This window comes from Rhincodon typus, chromosome 28 (assembly GCF_021869965.1).
Source record: "Rhincodon typus isolate 14 chromosome 28, sRhiTyp1.1, whole genome shotgun sequence".
Classification (NCBI taxonomy): domain Eukaryota; kingdom Metazoa; phylum Chordata; class Chondrichthyes; order Orectolobiformes; family Rhincodontidae; genus Rhincodon; species Rhincodon typus.
Window position 1 is genome coordinate 13,749,314 of NC_063359.1, and position 18,937 is coordinate 13,768,250.

At 40.1% G+C, this 18,937-nt stretch overlaps 1 protein-coding gene across 1 annotated transcript in view; it reads right to left on the reverse strand.

Moving 5' to 3' along the window:
- Positions 1–18,937, reverse strand: part of LOC109913486 (pappalysin-1-like) — a 277,630-nt gene that overhangs the window by 168,743 nt on the left and 89,950 nt on the right. The window contains exons 8-9 of the mRNA XM_048613637.1: positions 11,938–12,066; positions 6,174–6,265 (exon numbers count right to left, since the gene is read on the reverse strand). Of these exons, the coding sequence (XP_048469594.1) occupies positions 6,174–6,265; positions 11,938–12,066 (221 nt within the window). The remainder of the gene's footprint in view (positions 1–6,173; positions 6,266–11,937; positions 12,067–18,937) is intronic.

The following is an 18,937-nucleotide window of genomic DNA, read 5'->3' on the forward strand; positions in this document are numbered from 1 at the left end:
AATGGCAGAGCAGGTTAGATAAGTTGAACAGCCTGCTCCTTCTGTGAAGTCACATGCTTGTATGTAACGTTACCTCCTTGCTTTTAGTAAATTTAATACAAACTTAGTTTCCTTCCACAGAAAGAACTTTGTTCCCATATGTCTCAATCATAACAATTAGCCGGTCATTGTAATGCGATGAAATAACTTAATCATTAAACTGTGTACTAACAAAACACCCTAAATGTTAATCTGGCTCATTGAATGGAGCAAGGAATTAAATTAAACATTTCAGATTTATTCTGTCCCAAAAGCCCCTTTTAATAGCAACCAAGTAATTCAAACTCTCTTTTTGTTGCTAAGGCTTGCTGAATTTTTGAGGATGGTATTCAGATCCCTGTTGATTTTCCCATTAAAAATTGCTAATCAGTGTCTTCAACTCTCATTGAACCAACAGTTTTAGTATTGAAAGATTTTCAAAAGGCAACTTCTTAAAATTTGCGAGGTCTGCTCTAAGGTAGAAGCAGAATGGAAGAACCTACAATTTATGTGCAAAATCAGCCTGTCCCAATATTACAGCAGAGGCTGCCATACCTTAGGTCAATAGATGTGAAGCTGGAAAAGCATAGCAGGTCAGACAGCATCCGAGGAGCTGGAAAGTCAATGTTCTGGGCCGAACCCTTTGTCAGACTTTCCTGCTCCTCGGATGCTGTCTGACCTGCTGTGCTTTTCCAGCTTCGCATCTATTGACTCTGGCTTTCTGCAGTCCTTACTGTCTCCAAGCTGCCATATCTTGTTTCTCCTTCCCAGTTTTGAGCGGTCTTCTACGTACGGTACATTGGAGTAAAACAGCAAACTGACAATGAATATTTCATTTTTGCTAACATTGTTTTGACCCTAATATGTACAATAGTTTTTAGACTCCGGTATTTTCCTCTGAAAATAGAAGCAGACATGTCTGATCACTGACTTGTTTCTTTCAGCGTTAGATGGTACCAAGAGATTTTCCACTCACGAAAATGAATGTGCAATTCAGTCACCTGCTGCTTAAAGGCGCCCATGTGCTAAATATAACCCATTAAAATCAACTGCATGACAGGAAACATATTTGCAGGATACAGACTTATCTATGTCACCAGTCATATTTGTGTTAAATATTCTCATTTACCTATTTGTATCAGTAAGAACTCCTATTTATACAATCTGTTTTGAATTGGAGGAGCACTGCAAAGTTCACAAAGTCTACAGCACTGATGAAAGCCTCTCATCCTCTCTTCCTGTTTTCAAACCAAACTTGAAATTGATTTTTGTGTAAATGTCAACACTAGCCTTGTATTTAAATTGCTTCCCTTGCTCCTATGTGCAGGTTTTGTGCCAACAGTAATGCAAGTTGAATAAAAATAAATGTTTTAGTAATTGAAAATGCAAACAATCATTTTTTTAAGTGTGTGTTTTATTGTAATTTGCACCATGCTCCCATATTATTACCCTCACTGGTAGTATATGGAAAAACACAAGCTTAAATCAGTAAATACTAAAACAGTCAGGTATTTGTGCACACGAGTTCTTTTTTCACAATCCTACTACTAATCAGAAAAGGACATTTGAAAGCCCAAGAAGTTTTGTTTTCTGCCAATCAATGGACACTGTTTGTGTTTCGTTTGTCACACTGAACTTCTGCTTAATTTTTTGCATACATTTTTGCCTTACAAGGTCAACATATTGTCTAGTTAGTTTCATGCAGCGGTCCTGACTATTACCACGAAGCAAGATCAAATTCTACAATGGTCAATATGAAGATCTCCAAGATTTATCAGAACCCCATTTTTCAACTTAAATATTCAGTCCTTTAATCACTGTGTACTGCTTGTAGTCAGTGCTACTTAGAAGATGCACAGCAGCAATAAGGGAAGGCTTCTGTATGAGCACCTCCCAAACTTGTGACATCTATTACCTAGTTGCATAAGTACAGTAAGCAGATGACAGTACTACTAGCTTGTAAATCCCCTCTAGGCCTCACACTATCCGGACTCGGAAATATATTGTTCCTGCACTGTCAGTGGATCGAAATTCTGGAACTTGCTGTTTAAAAGCACTGTGGGAGTACCTTCACCACATGAACTGCAGCAGCACAAGGAAGTGGCTTACTACAACCTTCTCAAGGACAAGGAGGGACAGACAATAAATGCTGGTCTTACCAGTGACATCCACATCACATGAGGGAATTTTCAGATTATGGCTACTAAAATTCTGTGGCCTTAGTGGTTATAATTTAGAAAGTTAGAATTGTTACTTCAGTAAGATATTTTATATAATTTAGTCGTAATATCATAGTTTTCGCTATGAGAGAACATGCATGAGACAACATTTGAAATATTTTTAAGTTCTGACAATAACAGATTGGTCCAGCTTATGTTTTCAACATCAACTATAAAGTAAATAAAAGTAAGCACTAAATTCTTCTGGGAATGGGAGTTTTGCTGATTACAAAGCCAGGCTACAGAAAGCCTGAGCTTTAATTCCCAGGCTGTCTCGAATTTGATGATCTTGTCTGAGGAATAGCAAACTTGCTGAATTAGTCAAAGGAAAATATGAGGTGAAGATTCTGGTCATGATCACTATTCAGTGGTATCCTTCCAGAAATTGAGCATGTATGAGAGATGTTGAGTGGGCAAAAACTTGGCAGGTGCAGTAGACAGAGGGAACATGTGAGGTTATGCACTGTGGCTGGGAGAATAAAGGGGCTGAATGTTATTTAAATGGAAAGGGACTGCAGAAAGCTACAGCACAGAATTTCTCATGCCTAAACCAGTAAAAAAAACTGTATATAAGTTCAGCAAGTACTCAGTAAGGCAAATGGAATTTTAGTCTTATTTAAAGGGAATGGAGTAGAAAAGTAGGGAGGTCTTGTTAAGGCACTGGTTAGACCACTGCTGTAATATTGTGAACAGTTTTGGGCCTCTTATCTAAGGGAAGATGTACTGGCATTGGAAGCAGTCTAGAGAAGGTTCATGAGGTTGATCCAGGGTACAGAGGGAGAGTCTTATCAGGACAGCTTGAGTAGGTATTCACTGAGGAATGAGAGGTGACTTTATTGAAATACTTAAGATTTTTTGGGGACTTGACAGGGTAGATGTGGAGAGATTGTTTCCCCATGAGGGAGAGTCTAGGACCAAAGGGTATAATCTCAGAATAAGGGATCGCACACTGATGACAAAGATGAGGAGAAATTTCTTCTCTTTGAGGATAGGGTAGCTATTTAATACTTTACCACAGAGGGCTGTAAAGACTAGATTATTAAGCATATTCAAGGCTGAGAGAGACAGATTTTTAATCATTAAGGGAATCAAGGGTTATGGAGAAAAGGCAGTAAAGTGGAATTGATAGTTGTCAGGTCAGCCATGATGTCTTTGAGTGGCAATCTAGACTCAATGGGCTGAATGGGCTGAATGGCCTACTTATCCTCCTATGTCATATTGTCTTATGGAGGAAGGACACTGCATTGTTGGAAACTCTTCTGACACTAGGCTTGCATGTGAAGAAAGGCAACTTTAGTGAGGTATCAGAAGGCAGCAGTAGCCTTTGTGACCTAGAGGAAGAAGTGAGAAAAAAGTTGGCAGAGATAAAACAAGAATTCCACTTGTAATTTTTTAAATCACTGATTAGTGAACACTTGGCACACAGTCCTAACCACATAAAAGATTTTGTAAATTAAATAGACCAGTGCTAATTAGCAGGACACACAGGAGTCCTTTCTTTCATATACAAGGCCCTCCTAACCTGAGAAGAGGAATAGATCCCGAAGCTCTTAATACTTAAAGTTTTTTTTTCATACAGGAAGACAAGTGTGATACCTTATGTAAGTGCAGAAATTTGGGACAGACAATTATCACGACATCAAGCGTCTGGACAGCTGTGGAGAGATCTGGTGAGAACTGAACTGTCAATTTCATCAAGGGCCAGCAGAATGATACAAGAATCAAATATTAGTGAGACCTTCCCCTAAAATCAAGACCCCAGGGATGGAGGTGCTGGCCAATCAGAGGCAGCATCCAGCGGCACCGCAAGGCACTCATTGCTGGTGGAAGAAGACTCCTTAAGAGTCCCAGCAATGTGGGGACAAATGATGCTGGATGGGTGGGGGGAGCGGTGACAAACTGCCCGCATGGTTGCAGTTGCTGGGAATACTGCATGGTCACAGGCACCATTGAAGCTGGGTTAATCGCAGTGGTGGCAGTGTTCATTAATTGACGATTTGAGGGCCTCAATTGACTGTGGGGGTGGGAATATCAGCCCTGGGACTACCTGCCCAGAGCTTAACTCTGGTAGAGATGGGAAGGCAGCAGGGTTTGTGTCTGTCCCGCTTAACCAAGTGTCCTTATTGCCTCCAAGCTTGCCACCTCCAGGGACACAAGATTCCTCCCTAATATCTTTTCATGAATTGAATAGATGTCTGTTAATCTCAGGAGTGAAGTAGAGTATTGCAAAAATAAAGAAGAAGATGTCACTCAATTAATGTGTAAAAGCAAACTCTGATTAAAAGTCTTTCCTTCTGTTAGTCACAAAAAAATCTTTCATAGCTGCCAAAATTCAGAACACATAAGCAAATGAATAGTGTGCGCCAGGTTAATCCACCTATCTAGGTCAATATGGCTGACTAAGTTGGTGCTGATTAAATAGCATCATATTGCTTTGATGTGAAAGAGTCTTTGAATCAGGTTTGGATTTGGACTATAGCCTTATTTTGGAGAAACTTGAGTAATGTTTGGTCTAGGAATTGGTGACAATGCACACACAAGGGAGATGCGGCTACTGATTGAGAAAAGTGCAATATACTCTATAATGATGTTTGGTCAAAAAATCACCAAAACAGAACTGACAAGGAGATTACCACTTCAGGGAATGCCAGGGCTAAGCTGCCAACTGTTCACCATGCTTTCAATGTGAAACTTGCCAGAATATAGATTAGATATGATTTCATTCGAGGGAGATGAAAAGAACAAAATCCAATTGGATTACAACAGTATCTGTCTTTGAATTATGGTTGCACTGCTGATTCAGAGGAAACCAATTCTGTTATGAAATGCAGAGGGAGGAAAGTGCTATGTGTAGAATTGAAAGTTTAAGTTTCCAGATTGTAATCACCTACAGAATCCCTAATATTTCTGTTTAGAAATTACATTGAATAAATGATTGAATTAAATTGCAAAGCTTCAAAAGACCTTGTTTCTTTCCTTTTGTAGTTTCATCTTCCTCTGATATAATTTCTCTTCATCACTTCAATTTTCAATGCAAGTATCAGACAGTCTTACAATGAACCTGCTGCTGCTCTAGGATATCTTAAAGGTCATATAGACTTCTTGATAGGAAGTGATGGACAGACACAGGAGCAAGAATAGCATGGTAGTAGCAAGAACTGCAGATGCTGCAGTTAGAGACAACACAGTGTGGAGCTGGAGGAACACAGCAGGCCAGGCAGCATCAGAGGAGCAGGAGAGTCGACGTTTCGGGTCGGGACCCTTTTTCAGAAGTGGGGAGGGGGAAGGGAGCTCAGGAATAAATAGAGGGAGGAGGGGTGGAGGTGGGGGAAAGAAAGTGGGATGGTGATAGGCTTTTGATCTTCAGGGTGAAGGAGATTACCGGTGGGTTGCAGTGGGAGAGAGATCCACTGAGGTCTTTCCGCAAGGAGGACACTTCTTCAAGGTGGGCATCCTTGGAAGTTTTGAGCTTCAGGGCGGAGGAGATTTTTGAGCTTCAGGATGGAGGAAATTATCACCAATGATCACCATCCCATTTTCCATCTTCCTTCCCCCAGCCCCACCCCTCCTCTCTCTATTTACTTCCCAGCTCCCTTACCCCTCCCTAGTTCTAAGAAGGGTCCCGTCCTGAAACATCGGCTTTTCTGTACCTCTGATGCTGGCTGGACTTGCAGTGCTCCTCCAGCTGCGCACTGTGTTGAGCAATAATACTATGTTGTTTACATTTCATATTAAATTGAAATATTATCACAGTCATTGTTGGGTTTCAACAGAGCAGACTCTTAAGTAAGCACCAGCATGGATTATTTACATCAAGAATATATTCCCACATATTACAAGCTTCACTAAATGGCTTGAGCCATCAAACAATTTGAATTTTTCCAATTAATGAAAAGATCATAAATCTAGCAATGACTAATGTGACAGGACACCTACCTACACAGTTGAAAGATGGTTCCTGGCGACATAAACTGGAGCAGCCATCGCCATTTATTTTGTTACTATCATCACATTCTTCTCCCAGGCTCCTGGAATCACATCAGAATGAAGATGAGTAATTAATGAATATGAATTATTGAAAAAGTTGCTGGCATCCATAATTTCTGTGATATTCTCTGCAGGTTTAATTATTAAATATCATTCTTTTGACATATTACTGTTTTGTTTTTGCAGAATAACTCTCTAAGCATTTCCTCCAAGATTTATGTTATGTTTAAATCCTACCAATCCACTTGAAGAGCAGTGTGGACAAAATGAACGATGGCTAAGGTTAACTTGATGGTATTTTTGCTTCCATGTATCCAGCTACTGCGGACGTAACTAATTTACTAAGTGGTGCCATTGCAGTTCCCTCTGATAAACTCACATTTAACAGGAAGTGTCTGAAAGAAAAAGCCTGACTGGTGTACTACCTCTACATGTGAATAGTTATTTACATGGTCAGCCAAAATCCTCCTGTCACTGTCTGTTTCCCTGGCGAGGAAATAAGCATGAGATTTTTGAAGTGCTTTGAGTCTGAACTAAAGGAAAGCTTGGATCCAAAACCAGTCATATTTTAGTGATTAAAAACCAAAATAACTGCGAATGCTGGAAATCAGAAGCAAAAACAGAAATTTTTGGAAAAGCTCAACAGGTATGGCAGTAGCTGTGAAACAAAGTAAGAGTTAAAGTTTCAGGTCCAGTGACCCCACTTCAGAGCCGAGGGTTGCTAGGAAAAAGTTGTTTTTTATGTGGAAGATCGGGTAGGGAGAGGGGGGTAAGGAGTAAATGATAGAGAGATAGAGCCCAAAGAGACAGAAGAACAGTTGGACAGACAAAGGAGTGGATAACAGTCAGCTGAAAAGAATGAATAACTATAAATGGGGACTATTAGTGGCTAACAATGGTTTGTGTGTAACAGCAGACCATGTAATAACAAGGTCCGGTGCGTGGAGATTGAGGCAAGGTGCCTCAAGCCGTAAAATTGTTGAACTCAACATTGAGTCCAGAAGGGTGTCGATTTCCCATGGAAATTGAGGCGCTGTTCTTCCATCTTGCGCTGAACTTTGCTGCAGCATTGCAGCAAGCCTGAGACAGACGTTGGCCAGGGAACAAGGTGGTGTGTTGAAGTGGCAGCCAATTGGGTTGCTCAGGGTCTTTTTTGCAGACAGAATCTAGGTGTTCTGTGAAGCAGTCATTCAGCCTGCACTTTGTTTCCCCATTGTAGAGGTGACCACATTGTGAGCAGCGAATGCAGTAATTTTAGTGATTTATTGCAACATAATAAAATTCTCTTTGGTTCCTGAAGCCGAATACGTTTTAATTGATGCCCAAATTGGTTCAGTGGATGAAGGTTATGGACAGCCTTAAAGAAGCATTGGATAGAGTGCATTTTGCCTATAATTTTGCTCATAAGTTAAGATTGTCGACAGTGAAATATCACGTCTTTCTAAATAAGCTCATAAGTACAGCATGACATCAGGACTGTTTTAACTCAGCAATCTGTGCTGACTTCTTCACTGTGCACCAATTACAGTATTGGCATAGTTGGTACAACTCTATGTGTTAATTTATAGTAGTACCATTGTCCTCGTAACAAAGTGGCAACCGGGCCACCATAGGCCAGACACTCTCTCTCTCTACCTGGAACTAATTTTCAATATTAATATTAATAATATTAATAATTTGATCTTAGTAGGATAACAGGTCGGCACAACATCATGGGCCAAAGGGCCTGCACTGTGCTGTTCTGTTTAATGTTCTACGTTCATCTCCAATTCAGTGCCTCAAAACCCATGTTAACAGGCTTTCCCCTAAGCAACAGTGCAACAAAAGGACCGCTCGATGGCAATGGTATGAAACAAGCCCTGTCTGGTGTACTGGGGGTGCTGACACATACATAATTTGAAGAAACAGCTTAGCATTTCAACAGTCAGCTTCTGAATACAGTGCACCGGTCAGGACAGGTATCCCATGCACAAAGCTTTGGATGTACACTTGACTGTTGCATGATGAATCAAATACAGATTACTGAAATTTCTAAAATCAGTGCCAATTCAATGGGTTGCATCCTGTGACAATATAACTGCACCTAAAATCTGTACCTACACCTCTTGAATCATGCCATAATCAATCTGAATTTACCAATTGAGGAGGATGTCAGCAAGCTTCCAGAGATACCTGAAATCTCCTGGGACTGGACTAATACTCTGAAAATGTCTTTACTTAAACCCAACAGACCCTGCATCAGCCCTGAGTTAGTTAACATCCCAAACAAACAACCAATTGTCGATCCCTCAAAATAAACACCTGGGTTTCAAACTGCCCTCAATAAGGTTTCAAACCATCCCTGATTTGATACATGCAACTGTACATATATGTATCAATGTATCTATTTATCTAGTGGAGCTATCTATGTGTACGTACATCATACATGTGTATGTATCTGTTTATTGTATAGAAAAATACACTAAATTAGGAATTCAGTTAATGAAAAACCAACTGAGATACCCTTGAGTGGCTCTGAACCTTTCAACTGGATTAGTGGGCTGCTTCCTGCTGTTAGTTGGAGGGTTGTTTTTGCACTTTTCAGTTCCAAACATTTTTGTGGCTGAACTGGCAGGTATTGTGAACTGATAACAGTGCAGGAAATGGTGCATCTGGGATCACAGTGGATAATGAGCTCAAAGGAGAACTTTCATTGAAATGAAATTCCCACCTTGAGAAAGAAACAGAAGTAACTGAGAAAATGGGTGAATCAGGGTCAAAGCAGGTACAAAAATAGAGATTAGGAGAAGGAAAGAAAAATGGACTAGGAGGGAGGGGAACATAAGACAGAAGGGTAAAGTAAGAAAACATTTTTCAAAAAATTAATATCCATTTTTAAGTCTCCGGGAATAAAACTTGTGTGAAGAACTGAGATGTCGTACCCTGAATTGTCAAGTTTTGGGGTTAGATAAGTTGATTAGCACTGCATTAACCATTACCACAGCATTGCTAGGGCATTAATACTGTTAATAATTGGATTTAACTTGTGTGGCAACTTTAATCAGCAATTCATGTGCAAATCCAGCACCTTCTTAGAAGTAATGCGAGGACTAAAGGCAAGATGTTGTTTGCGCAAAGCAAACAGTGGAACGAACAGAAATATCTGGATATTTGCAAGTCACAGCATATCACTTAATCCTTTGACTGTGGGGGCTGAATGCACATTAGAAACAGTGTGCGTAGTTACCATGGTGTTATCTTTCCAACAAGATCCAGTCCAAAGATGTGGCAGATTTTCCACTTTGAACCCAATAAGCCATGATCTCACTGAATTGCACAATAAACTTAAATGGTCTATTCCTGTTCTTTTTCCCTTACTTCCTATGTTCGATTTATATGATCCTTCTGATAAATTAAAGTGGTAAAAAATGTTTCTCCCTTGAGTTTTTTCTTCAAGCTCCTTTGCATTTCACTAAGCACAAGATCTGCTATAGATGGCCATGTTTAATAATATAACATTCAACTTTAGAAATAATTTAAAATATTTCTTTACATATTTCAAAGTGTGAAATTGGTAAAGTTTGATTAACACAACTGAAAATGGATTTATCACTTTAAAAAATTATCTCTTGATGTTAATATACCAACTGTGAACAACCCAGATTTTAAATGACTGAAAATCATTTTGTTCCCTTCCCCCCAAAATTTCCGGCTTAATTTTTAGATCTTCCTTGAAGACCTGCTAATGAGCACCAGAGTGATGGAAACTCCCAATGGTGATTAGCCATAACCCAAGGACGGATTTGATTTGTGAGTTTGTTTCTAGGCGATGTTTTAAAAGCTAACCCTAAAGATCATGGAAGCTCAAGTTGCACCAATGTAATACCATGTAAGCTTCAAGTTCCCTAATTCCTTTCTGCGGGTTATCATGTTATTGAGGGAATTGCACTAAAAGAAATACCAAAATCAAGTGGAAACCAATATTAAGAAATTATTTAAAATGCAGTTACAATACGAGGCAATAATTTGCTGAGACTTTGTGATTGTCAGATTGAATGACAATTTACAGATGAGGGAATTGTTACAATATGTTGGTTATGCTGACCTTATCTGTTTTTTATTTATGATGAAGTTGTGATATCTCTACGGGAAAGATAATTGAAACTGGGATAAATATCCAGTGAATGTAATCTACACGCCATTAATCATTGCAACTGTTCAAATCCAACAGTCTTTTCAATTCTCAGATATTCTGTGTTCCATCACTTCAACACTATCTTTAGATAAAATGTGTCAGGGAAGGATTAGTGAACTATTTCTGCCTCTGGATATTGGAAGCTGTGGCATTAAGGATCATCTGACTCATTGAACGAATATATTGAAGGCTAAGTTCCAATTGAATGCACTGTTATTTAATTATTACAATTTGAACTGCACTTATGCCAAAAATTTCTCATGTCTCCCCTAGAAGTTCCAGTTTGTGCAGCTGCCTGTCAAAGTTTACCTTTTTGGATGCGGTGATACTAAATTCATAAATTTTCACCCATCTCACAGGGCCCATGAATTTTCTTTACATGTGTGCTATGATGCTGTTCTCTAGCAATGAAGGGACTTGTCTATCTCACCTTTTCAATTATTATCAAATGCTGAGTGAAAAATAGAAGTTGCATTTTCAGGGGCACATTTGGAGCACTGCTGCCTCTAGAAATGGTGCTGCATCACAGAAACTACCCAGGTACAATTCCATCTGGATCTCCACAATTAGGATTTAATTGTACAAACAACCAGAGGAGGGAATACCCTGGGATATAAATTTGTCGGAGCCCTCAGCTTGGGTATGATTCCAAACATGGACTACAATGACACACAGATCAGAGATCAGCTCAATTCATCCTTGAGCAAACATTTTGTAACTTAATGACCCACTTTCAAGTAGCACACCTGTCGAGGCTCAACATATTTTGGCTGGTGCCAATTCTTGAACAGGAAACGTCCAACAAAACAAAAAAAAACAAGGCTGAGTGAACCTCTGGGCAATTTTTCTTTTGAGCAGTGTTTGATAACTTAGGTAGCTCAGGACCTCAATATTCTAGTTTGAATTTACAATCCACAAGACCAAAGCAATTTAAGAGTTTCATAGACCATAGAACCCCTACAGTGTGAAAGCAGGCCCTTCAGCCCAACAAGTCCATACCAACCCTCAGAGCATCCCACCCAGACCCATCCCCCAATAAACCACTAATCTACATATCCCCATGGGCAATTTAGCATGGCCAATTCACTTAGCCTGCACATCTTTGGACTGTGGGAGGAAACACATGCAGAGAATGTGCAAACTCCACACAGACAGTCACCTGAGGCTGGAATTGAACCCAGGTCCACTGGCACTATGAGGCAGCAGTGCTAACCACTGAGCCACCGTGCCATTTGAGAAAGCAGGTTCCAACGAGATATGAACTCAGATCGCTGGATTCAGAGTCCAGAGTGCTCACCATTACATGTGAAATGGGCAAATAACAATTGTATCACCTCCATCGTTGACCTATCTGCGATTTCCTTGCACAAATCAAGCATTAAACCTGGAACCTTTTGACTCATAACTTCATTGGCTCCACTCGTCCATCAAGGGAGACCATCGAAATTGTTATGTTGGAAATTAAAGTGCAATAATTAGGTATTTCAATGTTTTAAAATAAGGTCACCCAGAGTTTAGCCCACATAGAGGTAAACTTACTTCTGGATCAATCCATCTCCACAGTAAGCAGTTCCATGTACATGTTTCAGTTCTGGGGAAGGTTCACTTTCATCAGAGCTCGTGACAACTGCCACTTGATACGTGTACAAAGTTCCAGGTTTTACATCCCTGAGGACATAAGCAAAGAACACAATAAATGGAACTTGTCTTCTTTTTTGATGTGATTACTGGTTTCCCTACCTATCAATGGAACTTCCCTGAGGCATTTGGCAGACAGCTGCAAATGCTGCCCCGATCTGATGTCCAAAACTCCCACATTTGACCTGCTACTTTGTAATGTTATTTCCAAGCAGCTCCATTTCAAGAAGGGGGTAATACTGTTTGTGATACACACATTGTTTCTTCATATTCTACACAAGTACCACTTTAGACAAGCAAAGAACTGCAAATCCATATCCGCACACAAGCATCCTCTATCAGCACTCTGTAAAATGCATACAGCGTACACACAACAATGCTGGTTGAACATTTTTAGACTGAGTGTGAACACAAAAAAAGTTATGAATTGCTGAACAAAATTTACAGAATTGTTGTTTTCTTGTTTTACATATAAGCACATTTTTAAACATTTTAATTATTGCACTATTTTGACTTGAAGGAATCCACATCTGAATTATCCCCTTTCAGAACAAAAACTGGAGGTGTTCGCAGGGTTGAAAAGTGTATGTGAAACAAAGCTAACTCTGCTGTCTCTACTGATGTTCATTTGAAGCTGTAGATGCTGCGTGTAGGATCAAAACTTGAATTCAGTACACAGGTACATTGTGGGCATCAAACTGTACGTTTTTCAATCAAACTTGACACCACCAAGGGGAAAGAAATTCAACCCAACATCTTTTGAAAGTCTGGTCATTTGTTGAGGTGAAAAAATAAGTTATGAACTTGAGTTAATTTTCCAAAGAGCAAATCCAGTGAGCAGCTGGCCTCTGGAATCTGGGCACAGCTTTGAGTTAAACCAAATATTTATCCTCTGCCCTTTGCTTTAATAGGTTTATTATTAGAGAGCAGCGGTTGGCAAATCAACTCATTTACCATGTCACACGATCGTTTTTCAATTGATATTTAGATGAGGACAGGATGGACACGCAAGACTCAGAACTTAGCTTCATAATCTATTGATCGAAATTTCGTAGCCAGGATCACTTTTTTTTTTATTCATTCATAGGATGAGTGTATCACTGGCTAAGCCAACATTTATTGCCCATTCCAGAGGGTAGTTAAAAGTCAACCACAATGTTGTGGGTCTGGAGTCACATGTAGTCCGATGTCCAACATTCCACACTGTCGTTAAATAAAACTTCCTTTTCTCTGTATTTTCAAAGCAACAATAGTTCTTCAGCATTTTCAGAAACCCTTTTTTGCTATGGTTTTAACTTCACAGCTATGGTTAGTAAACACGAGGAGAGACAGCATGTTAACTAGTACATTTAATTGAAATGGTGAATTGTATCACATGGATATCTTGCAAAAATTCTTTTCAACGAAAGCTTCAATAAAAGTTGAAGTTGACAGTGTTTGCCACAACATAAACTTGCTGCAGCAGCTAAATATGGTGGTACAGCAATGTTCTCTGAGGCTGGATAGTTCCTGGAACTCAGCCTGACCTGAAAATTCCGCTTCTCACTACCACACACATGCACAAATAATGCATGGTCTTGGAATTCACTGCCTGTAAGTGTGTTGAAAGCAGATTCAATAATTACTTTCCAATGAGTGCTGGATGTACACTTGAAAAAGGATGTATTTGCACATGGGGAGAAAAGGCAGAGGAGTGGGACAAAGTAGCCAGTGCTTATTGTGATAGGCGGAATGAGTAGCTTCCGAGATGTGTGAAACGATGGCTTATGAATGGGCAATCTGCCTCTGGGACTGTTCCATCCATTCTGCCACTCATTAGGTGCCACATCAGGACAGTGGTCAGATGTGGAAGCCGTTGAATTTCTATTACAGAATCAGAGAGATGTACAACACAGAAGCAGACCCTGCAGTCCAATTCGTCCATGATATCCGAAATAAGTCTAGTCCCATTTGCCAGCATTTGGTCCATATCCCTCTAAACCTTTCCTAGTCATATACCCATCCAGATGCCTTTTAAATGTTGTAATTGTACCAGCCTCCATCACTTTCTCTGGCAGCACATTCCATACACACACCACCCTCTGCATGAAAAAGTTGCCCCTTCAGTCCCTTTTACATCTTTCCCCTCTCACCTTAAACCTATGCCCTCTGGTTTTGGATTCCCCCACCTCAGGAAAAAGACCTTATCTATTTACCCTCATGATTTTGTAATCTCTATAAGGTCACCTGTCACCCTTTGATGCTCCAAGAAAATAGCCCCAGCCTATTCAGCCTCTCCCTACAGCTCAAACCCTCCAACCCTGGCAACATCCTTGTAAATCTTTCCTGAACCCTTCCAAATTTCAGAACTTCCTTCCTATAGCAGGGAGACCAGAATTGCACACAGTATTCAAAAAACTGCCAAACCAATGCCCTGTACAGCTGTAACATCACCTCTCAACTCCTTTACTCAATGCACTGACAAATAAAGGCAAGCATACCAAACGCCTTCTTCACTGTCCTATCTACCTGGGACTCCACTTTCAAGGAACCATGAACCTGCACTTCAAGGTTTCTTTGTTCAGCAACACTCCCCACAAGCTTACTATTAAGTGTGTAAGTCCTGCGCTGATTTGCCTCTCCAAAGTGCAGCACCTAACATTTATCTAAATTAAACTCCACCTGCCACTCCTCGGTCCATTGGCCCATTTGATCAAGATCCCGTTGTCCTCTGAGGTAACCTTTTTTGCTGTCCACTACACCTCCAATTTTGGTGTCATCTGCAAACTTACTAACCATACCTCCTATGTTCACACCCAAATCATTTATATAAATGACAGAAAGCAGTGGACCCTGCACTGATCCTTGTGGCACACCACTGGTAACAGGCCTCCGGTCTGAAAAGCAAACGTCCACCACTACCATCTGTCTTCTACCTTTGAGCCAGTTCTGTATCCAAATGGCTAGTTCTCCCTGTAGTCCGTGTGATCTAACCTTGCTAACCAGTCTACCAAGAAGAACCTTGTCGAATGTCTTACTGAAGTTCATATAGATCACATCCACCATTCTGTCCTCATCAATCTTCTTTGTTACTTAGTTAATGCAAAATGTATTACTTAATACATTGTATCACGGAAACAGATGTAGAAAAGAAATTGACATTGGCATGAAATATTAAAGCTATCAAGGATATAGGGATAGTGCACGAAAATACTATTAAGGTAGAAGATCAGCTGTGATTTGGTTGAATAATCCTGTTCTTGTTTCCTAATTTGCTATATGTGCAGTACCAGACTGGCAAACAGGACAGTGTCGCCACTTTAATAGAGCTCTCACTAGTCTGAGGACGGACAGTTGAAATTGATCCTTAAATGTAACTGAGTGGAAGAATAAAGTGTAAACTCAGTAGAATTCCCTGTCACTATGCCAGGCAGTTAGCAAAGACACAAATGCTGCAAGCAGACCAGTGTAATTGCGTTTTTAAAAGCTTCAATATCTTTGGAAAGAGTTGAAATCTTGTGATCCGCTGAACATTCATACATTTCTGGCACTTTGCTCTTCTCCCTAAAGACATCATCCGAACCCCCCATTACGTTGTAGCTTGATAGCTCCAGCCCATGATATTAATCAGGATTTTACAGTATTAAGTTATGCACACTAAAATCCTGTTAGCTACTTTTCAGACACAATCTCAGGTTAATTCTGAGTTGCACCATCCTTCAAGCTGTTGGTTGTAATAAAGCAGCTTTTATAGTAACTGTGATGCAAAAATAATTTATCAAGTGCAATTCTTCCATACTTAATAATCACACTAAATGTCGCACTTTTAAAGTGCTTATTTAATCCCAGTATTTACTGAAAAACCCTTGGGTTCAATGTTAACTCTGCCTTTCAACTGGAATAGAACAAGCAGGTGACAGAAACAATAGTGCCCAGTGTGTACCCGTTACATGCCTTTCTCACGTGTTACATTTCCAGTTGGTGTTGGGCAATTGTTATTTAAATTTCAGAATAGAATACCATCATTTTCACCCTGGTGCTACTTTGACTGACTGCTGCACCAATGTTGCCCAACGCCAAAGCTCTTTTGGTGAAGGTTGGTGGCGGATAGAAATGTGCTCTGAAAGAACCAACCACAATACAAAAGTTTTGTAATTATTTCAGGCTTTCTTTTGGGTGTAGAAAATGTGGGTATCTGTCTCCCACTCTCCATAGTGAAACATGAGGCTTCTCCTTCCCTCTACCACCTACCCCCTCAACACTGACTATGATCACCAGTTAACAAATCAGGAACCATTCTCTCTACCCAAAATCCCTGTCCCATCCATCAGACAGTGCTTGACAACAATCACCTAGATGAGTTTGACAGGTTAAATCTTCAAATCCTCATACTTCCGGGGTGTGAGCTGTGGGAACAAGCTGTAAGTTTTGCCATCCATTTTTGCCCCCACCGCATAGGCATGGCTTCTTGTGTCGCAGGTGCATAAAACATTTGTAGCGCTTACTTACATGCATAAACAGTGTAAAATTGCATCTGCAGCAATACTTGGTCTGATCAAACTGACCATTGACTGCAAATGCATTGTCTGAGTTTCTGAAAAGACATATTTCCTGTTTGCCATCTAGATACTCCAGACAATGTAGGCCCCACTTTGGGCCCCAACACTACTGATGGCAAAAAGTAATTCTGTAGATTATTTATCCATCCTTTCAGCTACTGAAAGATACTTCCAGTTGACTAAGTAATGGAGAGGACCCGATGCCAAGAATTGCAGACAAGCCAATGACCTGCTCACCTGCCCTTTTCACTGAATGGCTGGCTGTATGTGGAATAATAAACAGTTACCGTATGAGTGAAAAGGATGGATAAAAATGGGGCAAGCAGTAAATATTTTTGCAGACTTGGAGGATTTTTATATTGTTGAGAAACAAGTATGCTTTCCATCAGCAGTCAGGCTAGTGAAGAAAATTATTCTGGACAGTGACCAGGAAAAGGTTTCCATGTTGTGCCTTTTTCTGAGTTTGATTTCTCCTTGCCTGAAAGTGTTGTGTTTTTCCGGCTGTAAGTTCCATAGTCTCAGTGATATGTGACTCTAGATAACGAGTGTCTCCATTTGAGTTTCTAGATAGTGAATGTCTACAGCTTATTGGGCTATGGCCAATATTGTACACAGACACGAACCAACAGCATGGAGGTGCACTTTCCAGCAAGGCTGGCTTGGATAGCTTCAGGGAGCTGAGAGAATGGTGACTGGCATGCGGTCAGAGTTCCACGGGCAATTCCAGTCTAGTTTGGAGAAAGGATGCCTCAGGGAATTCAATGTTTTCTGTTCTTCAACTCAGCAGCATAGGACTTTCTTGCAGCAATTGAAGTGCCACCTCAGTCATGATCAGCACACACCGAGAAACCATGCCTCAGATCATCTGGCATTGCATACTCATCCATGAACCATTCGAGTTGTTTGTTTGCTGAGTTTCATCAATATTCCAGATTACTTACAAGCAGCTATTTACTTACTGTGTTTTAACATTTTAAATGCTCAGCTCAAATATCACCCCTTCAGTTACCTCTTTGAATTGTTTAATTTTTGAACATCAGAATCATAGAGCCTGTACTGACAGTCAATTAGATGATGGTTAATCTCTGCCTGAACTCCATCTCCCAGCATTGTTTAATACCATTACATCAGAAAATCCCATCCCTAATATCGTTACTTCAGAAAACCTGATCAATCTCAGTTTTTAAATTTTCTGTTGAACTAGTTCTTGGCAGGAAAGAGAGCTCCAGATTTTGTGTTGCTGAGACAGCGTGCCTGTATCTTTCAGGCTGTTTAGTTTAACAATCTGCTGTTGATTCAGGCTGATAGGAAGTTTTTTCAATGAGAGATGAACAGTTTCTGAATGTGTTGTAACACAGGGGTATGTTGTTCAGGCAGTGAGCTTTTTACTTTATGTCCTGTATTGAAATCAGGAGGGATATATCAGATTCTGCACAGTAAACAGCCCAAGAGTGTTTTGAAGCTTGAGCGAAATCATATTAGTGTGGAATGTGCTATTCTTTAAACTGCCAAAGCAGTAAATGCAATGTGCCATGGATTACGACACACTGTAACAATGACAATGTATTGAGAAACTTGAAACAAAATCTTGTTTTAAAGTGAGTTTTGTTGTAATAAATGTAAAATAACAGATGGCTGGCAGCAAGTTACAATGGATTAATTCAATCAAGCAGTTTTGAATATGTCATAAACTGTATAAGAGTGAAGTTTGGTCATTTCATAAACATCAGTAGATCCCCAAGACTGAATTAGTGTCTCAAACTCCCTGCCAGACACTTGTTATTCTTTATAATATATACTGTGTCGATTTTATTTAAGCTTGTAGTTTACTACTTTTAGGCAGGCAGCAAGAGAAGTGAGTATGAAGGTGGTAAGATGTAGGTGAAAGTGTAAAGCTATCTTCAAACAACTATGACACATCATTGAAAAGGTGATATAACTTCACAGAGGTCAGTATCTCGTCACCAAATCACCCTTTATTTACACATGGGGAGTCCCTGACACTGATCCAGCTTCCTCAGAATAAGCTCTCAGAGTGAATAGGATGTCTGAAACTCCTGTTCTTTTCTGTCAGCCAGGGCTCCCTGTTTGGACCAGATTAACAGCCGCAATCAGGGAACTCATATTCTATGACGTCTACCTGGCTGATCTCGTTTCAATCACTTCAAAGGGCTTGCATTTGTATTCCTGTAAACGTGTAAGTAAATCTCATTCGTAAGAGTGGAACTTTGACATCCAAACACACTGGGATAAAGCTCATGTCAGGAAATGGTTGTGGAATGAGTGTGTCTGAATTTGGAGATAGTAGGAACTGCAGATGCTGGAGAATCTGAGATAACAAGGTGTAGAGCTGGATGAACACA